Source organism: Filicampus tigris, chromosome 3 (assembly GCF_054856515.1).
Source record: "Filicampus tigris isolate MCC_2025a chromosome 3, RoL_Ftig_1.0, whole genome shotgun sequence".
NCBI classification, from domain to species: domain Eukaryota; kingdom Metazoa; phylum Chordata; class Actinopteri; order Syngnathiformes; family Syngnathidae; genus Filicampus; species Filicampus tigris.
The window spans coordinates 14,266,116-14,282,256 of NC_141219.1; the positions used below are offsets into that span (position 1 = coordinate 14,266,116).

General features: G+C 42.0%; 1 protein-coding gene and 1 long non-coding RNA gene across 5 annotated transcripts in view; one reads left to right on the forward strand and one right to left on the reverse strand.

Moving 5' to 3' along the window:
* The window catches only part of greb1 (growth regulating estrogen receptor binding 1), a 44,720-nt gene that overhangs the window by 7,307 nt on the left and 21,272 nt on the right, over positions 1-16,141 (reverse strand). Inside the window, exons 3-28 of one of the 3 annotated variants that reach the window (XM_086026493.1) lie at positions 12,552-12,712; positions 11,217-11,324; positions 10,720-10,896; positions 10,434-10,616; positions 8,710-8,823; positions 8,453-8,581; positions 7,537-7,692; positions 7,275-7,397; positions 6,611-6,796; positions 6,174-6,310; positions 5,192-5,462; positions 4,975-5,103; positions 4,637-4,807; positions 4,354-4,551; positions 4,086-4,269; positions 3,810-3,993; positions 3,596-3,732; positions 3,134-3,485; positions 2,400-2,515; positions 2,085-2,290; positions 1,358-1,958; positions 1,077-1,233; positions 893-995; positions 653-808; positions 343-479; positions 89-250 (exon numbers count right to left, since the gene is read on the reverse strand). In XM_086026493.1, the coding sequence (XP_085882619.1) occupies positions 89-250; positions 343-479; positions 653-808; positions 893-995; positions 1,077-1,233; positions 1,358-1,958; positions 2,085-2,290; positions 2,400-2,515; positions 3,134-3,485; positions 3,596-3,732; positions 3,810-3,993; positions 4,086-4,269; positions 4,354-4,551; positions 4,637-4,807; positions 4,975-5,103; positions 5,192-5,462; positions 6,174-6,310; positions 6,611-6,796; positions 7,275-7,397; positions 7,537-7,692; positions 8,453-8,581; positions 8,710-8,823; positions 10,434-10,616; positions 10,720-10,896; positions 11,217-11,324; positions 12,552-12,705 (4,731 nt within the window). In that variant the 5' untranslated portion in view covers positions 12,706-12,712. Of the gene's footprint in view, positions 1-88; positions 251-342; positions 480-652; positions 809-892; positions 996-1,076; positions 1,234-1,357; positions 1,959-2,084; positions 2,291-2,399; positions 2,516-3,133; positions 3,486-3,595; positions 3,733-3,809; positions 3,994-4,085; positions 4,270-4,353; positions 4,552-4,636; positions 4,808-4,974; positions 5,104-5,191; positions 5,463-6,173; positions 6,311-6,610; positions 6,797-7,274; positions 7,398-7,536; positions 7,693-8,452; positions 8,585-8,709; positions 8,824-9,111; positions 9,178-10,433; positions 10,617-10,719; positions 10,897-11,216; positions 11,325-12,551; positions 12,713-16,141 lie in introns of those variants that run through there. The other 2 variants (XM_086026492.1, XM_086026494.1) reach the window with 2 other exon arrangements.
* LOC147150007 (uncharacterized) lies at positions 9,365-11,000 on the forward strand. Of its 2 annotated transcripts, none has more exons than XR_015086268.1 (3): positions 9,365-9,657; positions 10,524-10,678; positions 10,754-11,000. It is a non-coding gene; the product is annotated as an uncharacterized LOC147150007 (long non-coding RNA). The 2 variants fall into 2 exon arrangements; XR_015086269.1 differs by having other exon boundaries at positions 10,524-10,646; positions 10,724-11,000.

Genomic DNA, 16,141 nt, shown 5'->3' on the forward strand with positions numbered 1-16,141 from the left:
TAAAAAAATTGGGGGTAACATTATTCACAACTTTCAACATGATCACCAGCATCCATAGACATGGCATGTTGACTGTGCACTGACTCACCCGATCTGCGGCGAGAGGCAGCCGCATACCCTCCAATTGGCCTCCTGGTTGGTTGAAGCTAAAGTAATGCTCTTTGGATTTGGGGATGATGAAGTAGAGCTGGATTTCTTCTCCAAGCAGCAGATGGGTAAACGTGAAGGCATGCAGTGTCGACTCGTACATCTAGATAAGGGAAAAAAAGTTGTGATATTTAGAGCTTTTGAAAAATGAAAAGCGAGTAAATTATGATATTTGGCCGCTTGTGTGTTGTTGACCTGGTATCTGGGGTTGAAGCCCAAGTACATGTGACACTGTTCACAATGGTGGTAAGTGTTAAAAGCCGCATACTTGGACAGTTTGATCCTGGTTGTGCGTCTCCTTAGGCACACTTCCTCCTGGTGCACAGGATTGGCTTGCAAAGGTAACAAAAAAAACAACAACAAACTTTTGTGACAACATCATGAAATACATTATTTCAAATGCAGCTGTGACATATTTGAATTGTTTATGTAATTATTTATGTATATACATATATATACATACATACATACATATATATATATATATTTGTCGGACTGCGCCTACCATCAGAAGCTGGTCTATATCCAGGGCAGTAGACTAAGCTGATGTCATCATATTTGGGGTCATGGACTATGTAGTCAAAGGGTAAAGTCTTCATAATGTCTGGATCCGGCCACAAGGCATTGGGTGGGTTGTAATGAACCCTGTCTAATTGGACATCTAAAACCACAAAACACATGCACAAACACCACTTTAACACAAGCATGTCATTTTTTCTTCATTCGGACCAGTGGGTACACTCACTGAAGTTGATTTCCTCTTCATTGTAGATATCCACCTCCATCAGCCTGATCAGCATCCGAGACAGAATACCCAGGAAGTGCAGGTACGCGCCCGTCTTACCCACCTGGGTCAATGACATTACAACGAAAAAAAGGTAAATACACGCCATGACCTTGACAATTAGTCAGACAAGGACCGAAATTACTTGTGGGGGTCCGCTGAGGAGTAGCCTGCGAGGGTGAAAGTTGTCGCTACGTCCTTCATGGCGATTGCTGCTGTCCATGTGGTAAGGGCGGGGGACCGTCCACTGGCGATAGTACAGTGACTGTTCCGTGCATGTCATCATCTTACTCAGCAAAGGCCTGCGCACAAAACCCTTAGTTGATTCATTTTGGCCCTGACTGCTAAAGGGAGAGTTAGAAGTTTTTATTTCTTGATTTATTTTTTTGCATTTAGCTATTTCTGATAGTATTAGAGTAGTCTCACCTGAAGCTGCTGGCCCATGCTACGGACATATGTGGCAGAAAGGAGGTACATCGCGGAAGGCCGCTGCCATCATTGGCCGTGATGATGTCGTAAAGCGAGCGGGGCAGGAGCACAGATGGTGGGCGACTCACTCCTCGCGCCCAGGAGCAGCTCAGATGAGGGGAGGAGGCTCGGGGCGACGAAGAGCTAGAAGAGGTGGATTTGGAAGGGTGGCGACGAGCCCTGACAGGAACCAGCGGTTGGGGTGGCGGGTGGGAGACTTGCTGCTGTGGGAGCGTTTGGAAGTAAGGTTGGGAGTTGATTTGGGCAAGTAACTGGTTCTGACTCAGAATCTGTGGCTGGAAAATGGGTTGGGCCAAGGAATACGTCTGGGCTAAAGACTGGCTGGGGTGATGAAGTGAAGGTTGATGGTATAAAAATGGCTGAGAAGAGGACTGGGGGGGAAGTTGAATCTGAACCCGTGAGGGGGACGGGGTGGTGTCCACTGTGCTCTTAGGGGCATTTGGAGACGGTGACGTGCTGCTCTGGGTTGGGGACGGGTCTAATGCTCCGATATCTGGGCTGGACTGGAGTGGCTGGTTGGAGGACACAGGAGAGCTCTCTAGAACAAAAGGAAAGAGGAACACATTAATACACTCACTCCTCCTCATTAAATAAATCATCAAAGTAAGACAAATTGTTGCACATTTTAATACTTGTTAGATGAATAATCATAGTCACTGACTACCGTTTTCCTGGCCTTCCTCTTCCTCATTGTCGGTGCTGCTGAGTTTTTCCGCATCACTCTCCAGCAGGTCACTTCCTGGCCCCGGGTTGTGCGGGGACCGAGACTCCGCCTTCAGCAGGTATGCTGCAAGTCCCAACTCTTGCTCGAGTGTGGTGCGTTGAAGATAGGAGCAGCTTATCACTCGAAGGTCACAGTACTTCAGTGACCTGCGGGAAGAATGTCATCAGAGATGGAATAAATGAACTGCTTAGTCAGCGTTTTAGAATGACAGAAGAAGAGCTATAAGGTCTACTGTTTTGGTCTTAGTGTGCCAACCTGGGAAGTGATTCCCCTTGAGGTTCAGCTCCCGACAGAATCAGAATGCAGGGAAGAGCCTCGAGCTCCAGGTAGGTACGAGGAACCCAGTCAGCTTCTTGGATTTTTAGCCATAGCTACATAAGGCAAATGCAGTTAAGTAGAAGTTTTAAAGAACTATTCATTTATTTTAAGAGGGCTTTGCGTACAGCCTCTTATTTAGCTCATCAAAGAGTTCTTCCACACCAAACTCATCCAAGCCTGCAAGGACCTTGCAGAGTCAGAGTCATATTTTGTGTCCATGTAGGGTACTTAAAGGGGAAGTCAACCCAAACATATATTTTTCAAGAATACGATCTATGCAAGCCCACTCGTTGAAAGAAGGCATTCTGATAAATATTGCATTTGTGGAATAGGAGTTAATCCACCCGTTTTTAGCCATCTCTGGGGAGGGGGGGGCATTTTGTCACTTCTGTCGACTGAAAATGACATCACAACTGCTCAGGGCTCAGGTAACGAGCAATCACGGCTGACCTCTTTTCTGAAGCTGAGTCGTGATTGGTCGTTACCCGAGCATTGAGCAGTTGTGATGTCATCTTCAGGCGACAGAAGTGACAAAATGGCCGCCCCCTTAGGTGGCTAAAAAGGGGTGAATTAACTCTTATTCCACAAACGCCTGCTGGGAACATATTCTTGAAAAAAATGTTTTTGAGTTGATTCCCTCTTTAAACTATTTACTTCCTACTCTTACATACCTTAATCTGATCAATAAAGCTGTGTCCAACGTTCAGCGGTTGGCTTGGATTTCCCAGTATGATCTCAAAACTCTCCTCAAGACCCAGCTGTCTCCTCACTCGGGACAGCCGCCGATGCGCCCACGCTGCCAGAGCCAGAGAGGGGATCCGCAGCAGGATCATGTGACCGTGGTGGGCGGGGCATTGCTGGGCGGCACTGAGCAGCGCCTGCACGATGCCCAGCGTCTCCACAGAAGTGTGTTTGTGAAGATTGTGTGAGCCGCCGATTCTTCCGGAAACGGCCATCAGCGCTGTGCAGTAGTGGTGGATCAGAACTGTAGTACGGATCACAGCGCTGTGCAGCTTTGGAAACCTGCGAGAAATGGAAAACGGTTCATAACTTTTTTATATGTTAAGCATCTTTACCTTTAACTTATTACTTTTCTTTCTTTTTTTTTTTTTTTTTTTACTGACAATCTGTACCTTTCCTCCAGGGCAGATGCCATGCTCTCAAAAGAAGAATCGCATCGCATCAGAGGCAGGCTGCTTCCTGAGCGTGTCGATTCTAAAAGCTCTGACACACCAAAATAGCGCGTTCTCTCATGATACAGGTCCACATCCTACACACGCACACCAAACTGTTAGTGTGCTTCTGTTGTATGTTTGGTTTATTAGTACACATTGAATGAAATCTCACATTACTGAATGAAGAGGGCCAGTGGATCTCATTATAGGGGCTGATGCGTGTGAATTGTGTCTGCAGAGCGAACGGGAAGGACGTAACGTGGAGAATCAGAATGTTTGGGGCATCTCTGACCTTTCTGGAATTCAGTAGTTGGTCCACGAGACCCAAACCAGAGTCTGTGCTACAGTAAGAGGCACTGAGAAGCAGAAAGAAAAGGAAACAGACTTGAATTGTGATTGTCAAAAGGTAAGAATCCAACTTTCCTTGTCTTTTGGGTATCACAAAGACCTGCTGACATCCCAGTGGGCGTGGTCATGGACTAGGATGTAAAGCGTATAGGAGTTGCTGTGCGCTTCCTGTATTAGGCTGTCAACCCGCACTTGAGCACTTTGATCCATCTTCACCACATAGCGCTCAGCTTCCCGCTGGGACGCACAATCTTGTTCGAGACTTCCAAGTTCTTGAAGAACCCCTGAAATCCAAATTTCAAGTCAACATGGACGTGTAAACAGCCAATAGTGGGCTGAGGGGAAATGTGTGGAGACACGTAGCTAACCAGAGCTCCACAGGTGGAGTACAGTCTGTTGAAACGTGACCTCGGAGGGAGGGACCAGGATGAGGAAGTTGACCCTGTCAAAGGACACGAGGTCCAAGTTCTGTGTGCTGGAGTCTGCTATGGCGCAAACGTGAGACAGCAGCTTTCTGGCTACTGCCAGTTGGATGGGCCGGATATCCCGCCACTCCACAGAGAACTCTACAAGCATGCACACACAGGTTCATATGGTATGTAAAGTAAAGGCCAGTAATGCACCTCATTGTATTTGTGTCATCTGTCTCACCTGAACAAGTTTCCTTAGGAGGCAGAACTCTATCTTTAGGGCTGTGTGAGTTTTTTGGACTGTGTGTGTTTTTCACACTCTTTTCCTCTGTCGATTCCTGACTGCTGGATAAGGGAGAGGGCTCGTTGCTGTCCAAGGTTGCATTGTCCAGTAGGGAATCCATATCACCATCTGCGAAAGAGGAAGTTAGATGCTGGGATTCAATACGGCTCGTCGACTCACATGAGCGTGCACGCAGCCGAGACGTCATATCATCGTTCAGATTGTAACAGAACAGAACATGCACAGAATAAACACAACAGAGACTCATACACTCCAAGGAAGAGAGTCAAGCACACCTTGTCCAAGGGAACTGCAGAACTGGATGAGCTCCTGGGCTTCACCAGAGGAAAGCTGGTGGTTGATTTCTCTTAAGCCCTCATTGGGAGAGAACATATTTTCGGCCAAAGCTCGACACTGGTGTTTACCTGTAGCGAAAGAACACAAATATGCTTAGCGTCTGTTTTATTTTTGGTTTTTACATTAAAAAAAAAAAAAAAAAAGACAAACACTCACCTGTGACTACCACACAGGACTGTGTTTCATGCCCGGAAGCGGTCACAATGACGACTATGTAATTGGTGTTTTCGAACCGTCCCTCCATCAACTTGCTAAACATCTGCTGAAGGCCCTGAGCCAAAGATCCCACTTGCTCCCCCAACACTACCACCCCCTCTCCACAGGACGACGCAGCCAGCTGGGCGAGCCAAGGAAGCTGGCTGGGTGTCAGAGGCTGCTGTGGTGCTAAGCCAAGATGCTGAGGGAGCCCTGGAAGGGAAGGAGGTGCCTGGAGAGCAAAGAAAAGCAGATTTATGCTACTATCACTTCAGTCATGGCCTTTATTGTACAAAAGTATTTTCATATAATAATTTACTTCCACAAATAATTGAAACAGTAAAAACATCAACCACGACACATGGTTATGTGGGATGCAAAAATAGTTACAGACACCTTTTTTAGTGAGGAGACAAACGGAAATGTAGTATTCCTATTACTCTTGAACCAAATACAGTGAACTACACACTAAAAAAAATTAACTCAGTTTTATTTACATCCTGTAACAGCTGACCTCTGCTCACTGTGCAGCCAAACTTAAAGGAGAGCCGCAAAGACGGACTTTTACGTAGTTTTACTTTAAAAATTTGCTCGGCAAAATCCAAAATAATTTGCAAACTCTGCAAAGACAAATTCAAATACCATATTAATTGTACGTCTTTGGTGTATCGTTCAAGTGTTGTATTCTACAGGAAAAGAATCGTATTCAAAGATCAAGGAAAGCTATTAGAACAGTCTGAGTCGAAATATACCTTTATAGCTTTTCCACATTGATTCCAAGATTTTACTCAAGTAAATATCGGTTCCAAGCTTCGTAAAAAATTGTAGTTGAAAAACAAGATTAATCATATACTGTATATAGGTGCGTGTGTATATATATATATATATATATATATATATATATATATAGATGTATGTGTGTGCATATATGTAAAAATGTAACCTCATTTCCATAGTGCCTCCCTTGGGTTCCTGGTGTTTGAGGTTGTTGGTTGTGTCTGATTTCACTGAGGTGGGACTCCCTCCATGACCTCATGAATATCTGCTCCAAGTCCTCAATCAGGGGCACTTGCTCGGGGCCTTGCCAATGTGAGTGACAAAAACAAAAATCAAACATGGAGGAATCAGGTGAATTCAAACAATGAAAACGGTTTCAAGGAAAGCATTATTTTAAATGCAAAACGTTCTTTTAAGGAAAAAAGTCTAACAGGAACTTCTAATCTGTCTCAGATTTTCAGTTTTAGAAATATTCTTTCTTCTATGACACAGTGCCAATCTGCCCTCTAGTGGCCGTTGAGAGTAACAACAACAATAAAGTGAAAAATCACATTTTAGCTGCGTCCTGCTGTTCTGTAAGTGTTTACAGTGTGTGACACTGACCAAGCTGAACAAGGTAGTAGACAGTGAGGAGGATCTGCATCTCAGTAGACAGCGGTTGAATGGGTGAGGGTCCGTAGTGTTGGTAGACTCTAGGGAGGGTCTGAGAGCTCAGGTAACAACTCTGCAGAAGAGAGCTGACGAGTACTTCACTAAAATTGCCAGTTAGCTGAGGAAGTGGGCCATGACCTGTGTCGAGGAGAGGTATACTGATAAAACCTTTCACAAAACTCTTAAGAATTCTTGCCTTAATGATGATGAAAATATAAATTAACAAATCCCAGGTGTTGCGTACATGTTGCTTGTGAACACCAGATAGCCCTCAAAGGACCACGTGTAGCCCACAGGCCTGTTCTAAGAAAGTAGCTTACCGGTAACGCGACATTGTGATTTCATAGGAATGTTGTAGAAGGGGTGGTTTGAAAATGTAAACACTTGCAGACATTTACAGAAATAAAGTGTTTCATACAGATCCCTTCCCTACCACTGTATGTAAATCATAAATGATAAATGTCTTCACATAGATGAATATCAACAATTAATAAAAATAATGGTAATTTGAGCAAATACGTTATTTCAGAAGTACTGGTAGCCCTTTGCATTCATCAGTCCCAAAGAAATAGATATCAACTGTCCTATAAGTGTCATCAATATGAATGTATCTTACCTTTAAAGATGACAGGTTGGAGGCCACAAGTGTGTAACAGCTGATCAGGTACAGCTACAGACAGCCCAGATGGAGAAAGTGTGGTAAATGACCTCTGTGAGGAACTCAGTGTGGCAGGGGCATCTGGAAAGCACAAAAAAAAAAAAAAAAAAAAAAAAAAAATATATATATATATATATATATATATATATATATATATATATATATATATATATATATATAAACATCAAATGAATTAATTTACCATTTTTTTCTTTTTTACCTAATCTGGCTCCATTTGCGGTAACCGTTGATGATGGCAAAACTGATGAGGATGGTGGTGTCTTCCCTGTGTTTTCTAACAAACCACTTGAAGAAGAAGATTCTGGGGACCAACCCTTATGCCTCTTTTTGGGGGGACCAGCATTTGTCTGCAACCCTGGAGCACAGAAACAATGTATTTGCTTTTATTTAACCTCAAACTTACTTCGATGCAAAACAAACAAACAAACAAACAAACAAACAAACAAACAAACAAACAAACTAACTAACTAACTAACATCCTGCTCTCTTTCTGAATGCTCGCCAATGTTAATGCTGTTACAGTAGCTAGGGTACAGTTTTAAATGTTTTAAATGTCATTTTGTTATGGGCCTATGTGGAACCTTCTGTTGAAATGCAGTGATGAAGACCCGAGTCAAAAAATCCCACTTGTTTGAGGAGTCGTGAAAAAAAAAACACAACATTGACAGGAAGGAAGCTTTTTCATGCAGCGAGAAAGTAGGAAAAAAGAACAGAGTATTTTACAACCCCGGTTTATGGAGGCCACTGAGCGAGGGAGAGAGAAGAAAGCGAGAGGGAAATGTTTATTGCCTCAAGTGTTGGCAAATGAAATCAGGCAGACAAAAGACGATCCCCAAAACAATGCAGCTGGCAGCTTCCCTACAGCAGTGGCGTTATAACACAGGGGGCTGCGCTCCCTTTCAGAGGTGTGAACAAGCCCAGGGGGTTCATGACAGCAGACACAATTACTACACTTAGATGCACATGATACAGGACCAATTTTAGAATTTAATATGATTAGGTTGCCAACAAATATGGATAGACGCACGTAGCAAAATACCAAATGTGTCATTATAGGCATTTTAAAATGCACTTCTGTTATTTCTATTATTTCTATTATTGTGCATACACAATACCTGTGGCTGATGGTCTACTCGGTCCTGAATGATTTATCACCGGCTGCGCAATTGAAGAAGCGGCATGGATGCCATTTGTCAGTGGGTGTGGGGGAACGGAGATTTGAGGAACGCCATTTGCGTGAGATGCTGCTGTATATGGACAAGAAGAAGTCAAAGGCCGGAATTGGGATGAATGAATGACTTCTTATACTAATGCTGTCAATTTAAGATACCAAACAAAGATGTGTGTGAAAGTGAGCATTTTGTTATTATACCTGCGTAGCTGCCGGGTGTGTGTGAGGAATGCATCACCGCCACACTTGTTGACTGTTCATCTGATGCGGCATGAGCCTCTGAGAGACTAGAGCTCATCTGTCTTACTCTGCCATCTGAAAACAACAGACATATTTCATAACTATTTTTGTGTATGGAGGGGACTTGCTTCATTGTGGTGCATGGAATTATTCAAATTGTAACATTCAATGAATGAACTGAATTGACGTTATTGGAGAGTACACACCAAAAGCAGGATTAATGGCGAACTGCGGTTTGCAACCATTAGTGGTCAAATTGAGAAAACAAATATATCTTCCTCTTCTTCAAAATAGATTTTACATTTGTAGAGATTAAAATTGCTGATTTGGGTAGTGTTCTTTTCACTAGTGCAATTCCTTTACCTTCAGGTATGGTGTCCAACTGACCATTGACCTGCCCTTAACCTTTTACAGGTAGTTTTGTCATGTTTGGTCTGTTTTGCTTTTTGGTTTTGTTAGTTTCATGTTTTGCTCTGTGTCTGTCTCGTCATGATTGTGTCCACCTGTGTGCTAACCAATCAGCTCCCTCCTACCCTCTGTGTCTTGTCCAGGTGTTCCTCGTTGTATCGTCAACTTGTCTGTATTTAATTCTCCGCTTTCTTTCAGTCCTTGTTGGTTCGTTTTGGTTTGTCTTGTCAAAGTCAAGTCCAGTCTTTTGGTCCAGTTTGTTTTTGGTCCTTGTTTTTTTTGGACTTCAACATTTGTGTTGGTTTGGTATTATCCCAGCACCTTGTTTGCCATTTTACCTCCTGCGTTTGGGTCTTCCTCCATGAAACCCTGACAAGTTTACCTGGACCGTAGACGTTTCTGTTAAACAAAAGCCGAAGATAACTGTAAATCCTTGCCTATGATGTTCTTTAACTGTGGAAACGTGCATGAACTGTTCAAATCAACATGATTTTATGATTGGTAAGGATTTTTGGGAGAAAACGAAGCCACAAAAAGCCAAATACCAGACTGTCTATGACTTGGTCATAACGGCTCTGCTTTAAAAATGAATATGAGGAGCCAGTGTGAGTGTAATTCAATCCACATGGCAATGGTGGTGATTTTTTTTCCTGATGCTCCATTGTTGATTCACATAGTGAACTTCATATGTTTTTATTTGTAACACAATAGTGCAAAATTTGTTTCACATAAACCTCTTCAATTACAATACACAAACCAAAGTTATTGTAGTTAAGGAAAATTAACAAAACAGCTAAAACTAAAATTGAAAAACATTTTTGTTAACCAAATAAAACACATGCTTTAAAAAAAAGAATAACTAACTGAAACTAAAATTTAGGTTTACTGAACTTAGTAGAACTAAACATGATTATTGCAAATGTGGCCTTTGTTTTCATCTTAGTCAGTTCATTAGATGAGCTTTTGAGATTTATTTGAAATGGTTTTATTTTGGTATTACTGTATGCCTGTACAGGAATCGTTTGGGAATTGTAATTTTATTTTACTTTATTACACAATACTTAGCGACCTTTTTTTTTTTATCTTGAATTCGACAAATACTCCATACATAAAAAAACTAAATTTAATAAAACCGTAACTAAAATGAAGCCAAAATAAAAACTAATACAATCTAATCAAAACTAATTATAACTAACTGAATTGAAAACTAAAATTTAAACAAAATAAAAACAAATTACAGTGAAAACTATTATTAGCTTGACATGAATCTATCTTACCGTGTCCCCTCCAGCAGATGGGCGCACCTTTAACCAGCACACCTTGGTTGTTTCGGTACAGATGGAACTTTAAGTGCTTCTGTTTCTTAGGCTGGGTGCTGAGTTTCAGGTTAATGTGATTGGCGAAGTCGGTGAAGTAGCGGAACCCCTTTTCTCCGCAGCCCATGCAACACCCTGAGAAGCCTGCATGGAAGCACGTGTCTGAGAATCAGCGTATGCCGAGGGCTTCCCAGCTGCATTTCATGGTGAGCACTTTACGTACAGTAAGCTTTGCCTTCTGTCTTACCCAGCAGAGCATTGTGACCCCGTTCATCTGGCAGGAAACGATGATCGACCGCGCCCACCAGCAGGTTCTCGGGAAGGGAGGGGGACTTCAGCCCGATCAGCATGAACCCCGGCAACACATCCAAGGAGTCTGATGCCAGTGATGAAAGACGCAGATCCCTGCCTGCCTGACAGAAGCCTTTAGGGAGGGAGACTTGTTATTTTTGACATAAAACTTGCTTGCCTTGCAGGTCGTAAAGCAGGGGTCACCAACTCCGGTGCTCGAGGGCACCTGTCCTGGAGGTTTTCCATCTTTCCCTGCTGTAACACACCTGTTAAAATGATCAGCTCATCAGCAAGCTCTTGTGAAGCCTTCGAACGATCCTGATCATTTTAACAGGTGTGTTACAGCAGGGAGAGATGGAAAACCTGCGGGACAGGTGCCCTCGAGGACCGGAGTTGGTGACCCCTGTCGTAAAGAGTACCGGTAAACTTGTCCTGAGCAAAATGTGCACAAACCGTCTGTGGTGCAGCATCCCTCAGGTGGGGGTTTCATCTGATAGGGTATTGGAGGACTGTTCGATTCCGAGCCATCTTCATCGTCCTCATCGTCGTTCTCCGTGCGACCTGTTGATGGACATGTAAGGAAAAAAGGCGAAACATTTTCAAACTGTCAAAATAGTAAACATACTAAAATAAATGATGATTTACTCACATAATATTTACTCAGTGTGAAATCTGTCTGTTGTATGAATGACCACATATGGATACAAAGGTTTATGGTACCTGCTGCCATCTAGTGGAGGAGCATTTATCGTTCTGCCTGTCACTATATGTCGCTGGCAAAGATTGGTGAACAAAGACATTATTTGAGGTAAATAAATATTTTTTGTACCAATGAAGTAAAAGTGGATCATTTTCTGAAGCACACTTGATGACCTCTCTTGACAAAAGTGGTTGGGAATCATAGCCACACGGGCAAAGGTGGGTAACAACGCGCTACATTTATACCGTTACAGTTACTTTTTGGATAAACTGCAATTACAGAGTCGTTTTAATGCAACATTTTTATTCATCAATCAATAATTGCTTGCTATTTGGTTTTATTTTTGTTTTACTTCCTTCTTGGGCGCTCACCACTCGTGACTTTGACTCCATTTCACCATCCAGACATTGTTTTCATAGACCTGTCAAAGTGACTCGTAAATGGAGAACCAAGCAGTGTGCGACGCGTGTTTACATTTCAGACAACAAAAAACATCTTATCCTGCATTGCTTGTCTGTGGCTGCAAAAAAAACAAGAACAAAACAAAACAAACAAAAAACCTGGCAGTAAATCGCAGTTGCTTTTTGTTCTTGTTTTGGCTGTGTTTAGGCCAACATTAGCACTATTTTATGGTCATAAGTAACTGTCAATTGGGCATCTTCTAGCCTCTCTCTCTCTCTCTCTCGCTCTCTCTCTCTCTCTCACGCACATTACAGTTGTTTTGCAAGTACCATAAAACTTCCAAAATGAAATATACCTATACCTATACTTGATCAATAAATCCGGTAAAAAAAACCCATGTCATTTGAATGTGATTGTTTACTTCTGACACAAGTTAGAAGAGACACACATTTTCAACAGTACTCTTGCTTGAGTACAGTTTTTGGCTACTCTGCCCACTTCTGCACAAGGGTTATCTTCACATGCTATTTAGGGAAGCTTTGATTCAAAAAGAGGCTTATGATCCTCAAGTAATTTCCTTTTTTTCAGCCTTTTAGTATGTTCGAGGCAAGATTAGCTTGCATTCACACAGTTTCTGAGAGATTGCGAATGACGCACGCGGGTGTCATACCGTCAACACAACTCACCATTATGTGCCGACGGCTGCTCTGCCTCCAGGTAGAGTTGGGAGAAAACTGGCCGCGGCACTACAATGTTGGACCTCAGTGATGCTTCAATAGAGTTGTGAAGGACCTCCTCAAAGCGCGTGGTCCGCAGCTGGCCCGCATAGGAGTTCCCCATTGGCGTACTGAGAAAACACAATAAGCTTTTGTTGGGGAGATTCATCAAATATTTGTAAAACTCTTTGTCTGCATTATGTGTTTACCTTTTTTTTTTTATAACCAGTCACACTTGACAGTGAATTTCATGGGTTTATGGATAAATGTCTGGTGCGCATCTCAGTCAAGTCATTAATTACTCACGACATGTTAAATCCCCCTAATTTAATTTAATGCTTTACCTCCATCTGAAGTGATGGTGAATGATCAACCAGGACATGCCCTAACTACAGTTTCCCAAACGTTATTAGTTGAGATTAGGGTGATGAAAGCAGACAGGTTGTGTCACGAAGGGCATCCGGGGTACAAACTGTGCCAAACAAATCAAAATTGATATTTAAATGTAATTATTCATTTGTTGGAAGAAAGTACTGGAAACAAAGATTTTTAATTGTGTAGAAACATATTCATGACCCTGATGACAAATAGCTTACAGTAACATTTAAACTGACTGGAGGGATGAAGAAAGACTGCATCAAATTATCCTATAACATGTGTTGCAACATGTTTTGAAGCAAGATCATTCACCTCAATATCATTTGATATCATCTGGAAAATAATGGAGAAGGTGATGTAAAAAGACATTATGTTTCCGGGAAAAAAAAAAAATCTAATAAACACACAAATAGGCTGTTGCAAACATTGCTAAAAGGCACAGACAGAGCAGCCTGAAACTTCCAGAGGCACATCTTCACATACACATTAACAGCACTCACTAATGGAGGCATGTGTCCAGACGGCATGCCATAAAATCAGCTGCACTGACAGAGTAAGGACACCCTGACCTAGACGCTACTCCCTCTTTGTTTTTCCCCGTTCACTCTCTCTCCCCGCAGCTCTCCCTGGTTGACCACAGCTTCAATGAAGAAAACACTCGCTCAAAATGTGGCCTGTTAAACTGACACTTCAACTCAAACACACACATGGAGTGTAAATAACTTCATTCAGTTTATTGTCATGGTTTAATACCTTACACACTTAAATGAATGCCAACAAGAAAAATGACTGTAGCGGTGTTTGTGTTTGTGCAGAATAAATACAATTGTCTGTAATACTGTATATCATCGTTACTTTTCATATGATTTGACTGTGAACACAGCGGCAGGTTCAGTAGACCTACTGGTGATCCAACTGGGTCAACCTGGAGGCAATTAACGAGGTTGGATGCTAACGCCGACGTAATCCCCCTTCTGCCCATATGCTGGCGACCCCCATTTCACACACCAACCCAAGGAAGCACGCCCATGCATGCATATGCCCGCACACACCCACTAAGACAAATAATGACTGTCTGACCCAGCGACCTGTAGGTCAGCTACATATATAAACAAACCACTTATGACCTTTTTGTGGTTTACAGCCTATGAGATAGCAGCACTGCCGCTTCCCAAATGCAACTCTGACCAAGAACCTTTCAGCTGAAGCTATTTAACACAACGTGAGGGAAAGAACAACACAAAGAACTTTGTAATAAGACAAACTGTTCGTCTCCACAGTGACGAACATTGCTGCATTGTTTCACAGAAGGAACAAAACATTCACTCACTGAACACACTATCAGGAACAACCGCAAAATCTAATCGGATTCAAGGGCTGTACAAAACGTCGGCAATATGCAACGTTGTGTCGCAGATGCACATTGCGCATCGGTCACGCGAGTGTAAAATGAGGTTACCCACTAGTGTAATGTAAAACATGAAATCACACGCTGTCTTTGATAGTGATGACACAATTCATGCTAGTAGCTAGAAAAGATGGGCGACTACCCGACATGATCGATCAACCTTGGTTAACCACATGGCTGAGAACAGAGAGTAGATCGTTTATCGAAGTACATGCACTGTTGTCAATTTAGCGATTTGAAAGCTGTATTTAACGACTGTATCTATATGTAGAGAGTATTTTTCAAACAAGCTACTAGTGAATTTAATCCCTGTTAAAATCCGATTCAATTTCATTTATAGAGCACTTTAAAAACAACCACAGCAGCAAACAAGGTGTAAAGTGAAAGGTAAAGTAAAAATCATCCATACATCCATTATCCGAGCCGCTTATCAGACAGAAAAACAAAGCCAGTTAAAACAATGAATTAATAACATGGAAATAGTTAACACAATGAAACAATAAACCAATGCCAAATCTTAAAATGAGTTGAAAGCCAAAGAATAAAACAATGAATTAATAACATGGAAATAGTAAACACAATGAAACAATAAACCAATGCCAAATCTTAAGATGAGTTGACAGCCAAAGAATAAAACGTTAATAGTTTTAAAGATGGACACTGGGGGCTTGCCTAAGGTCTATCGGAAAGTCATTCCAAAGGGAGGGACCGACAACGGAAGAAGCTTGCTTCCCCTCTGAGCCTCCGCTTAGTCCTTGGTACCTCCAGTAACATCTGACTTGACTTGAGGCACCAGGCAGGTACGTAGAGGTGGAGGAGCATAGAGAGGTAAGGTGGTGTGCAACCACTGAAAGATTTCAAGACAAATAAAAGGATCTTAAAATTAACTCTAAAATGTATGGATTGCCAGTGAAGCGAGGCCAGAACTGGAGTTATATGCTCCCTCATACGAACTCCAGTTAAAAGGCAAGTAGCAGCATTTTGGACCAACTGGAGATGATGAGGGAGAACTGGCTGACTCCAAAATAAAGTGCATTACATTAATCCAGCCGAGATATAACGAAGGCATGGATTACTGTTTCTAAGTGTTGTTGTAATCAGAAGACCATGTTTACACAGTGAAGAATATTGTTTGAGTTGACATTCCCTTTATGCCTTAGTTTGCGCTAGTAGCTACTAATAGTCGTTCTCTTAAAGCCTAAAATCTTAAATTTGATCCTTGTGTCTGTCGCAAAGTCCAAACAGAAAAAAAAAATGCCACGTTCATTTAACCCTTCGATGCTCACTGAACTGAGCTTTTGTGAGGTCTGAAGATTGCGATTAGTTCATTCACTGCCATTGACATACAGTATTCATTTATCTTTTCAAAGTCCAGCCATTCAATCCCAGGAACTTAATTATATTTTTTTTCAAAATTTTTCAAACATTAGGGTAAAAGAAGGTCTGAAATTTTCTATATCATATTAGTACGATATCATTCGGTCAGATCCTTGGTATTTATGTGAATGAGTTTGCTTGTGGTGGAGAATCCGTGTGTCACTTCTTCTTTCTTAAAAATAAGACAAAGTGACTGATTATTTTTTGAAAATTCTGAGCTACCACTGTATTGTTATAAACTGGTATAAATAAAAAATGTGATCAGTGGCCGGATGACTCTGAATTCAATGGATATAATTGGTGGTAAATGTGGATCGGAATGTGCTTCCACTTTTATATTATTGGCTTTGGCATTTATTTCGGAGAAACACACATTTCGACAGCCCCCTTCTGCTTC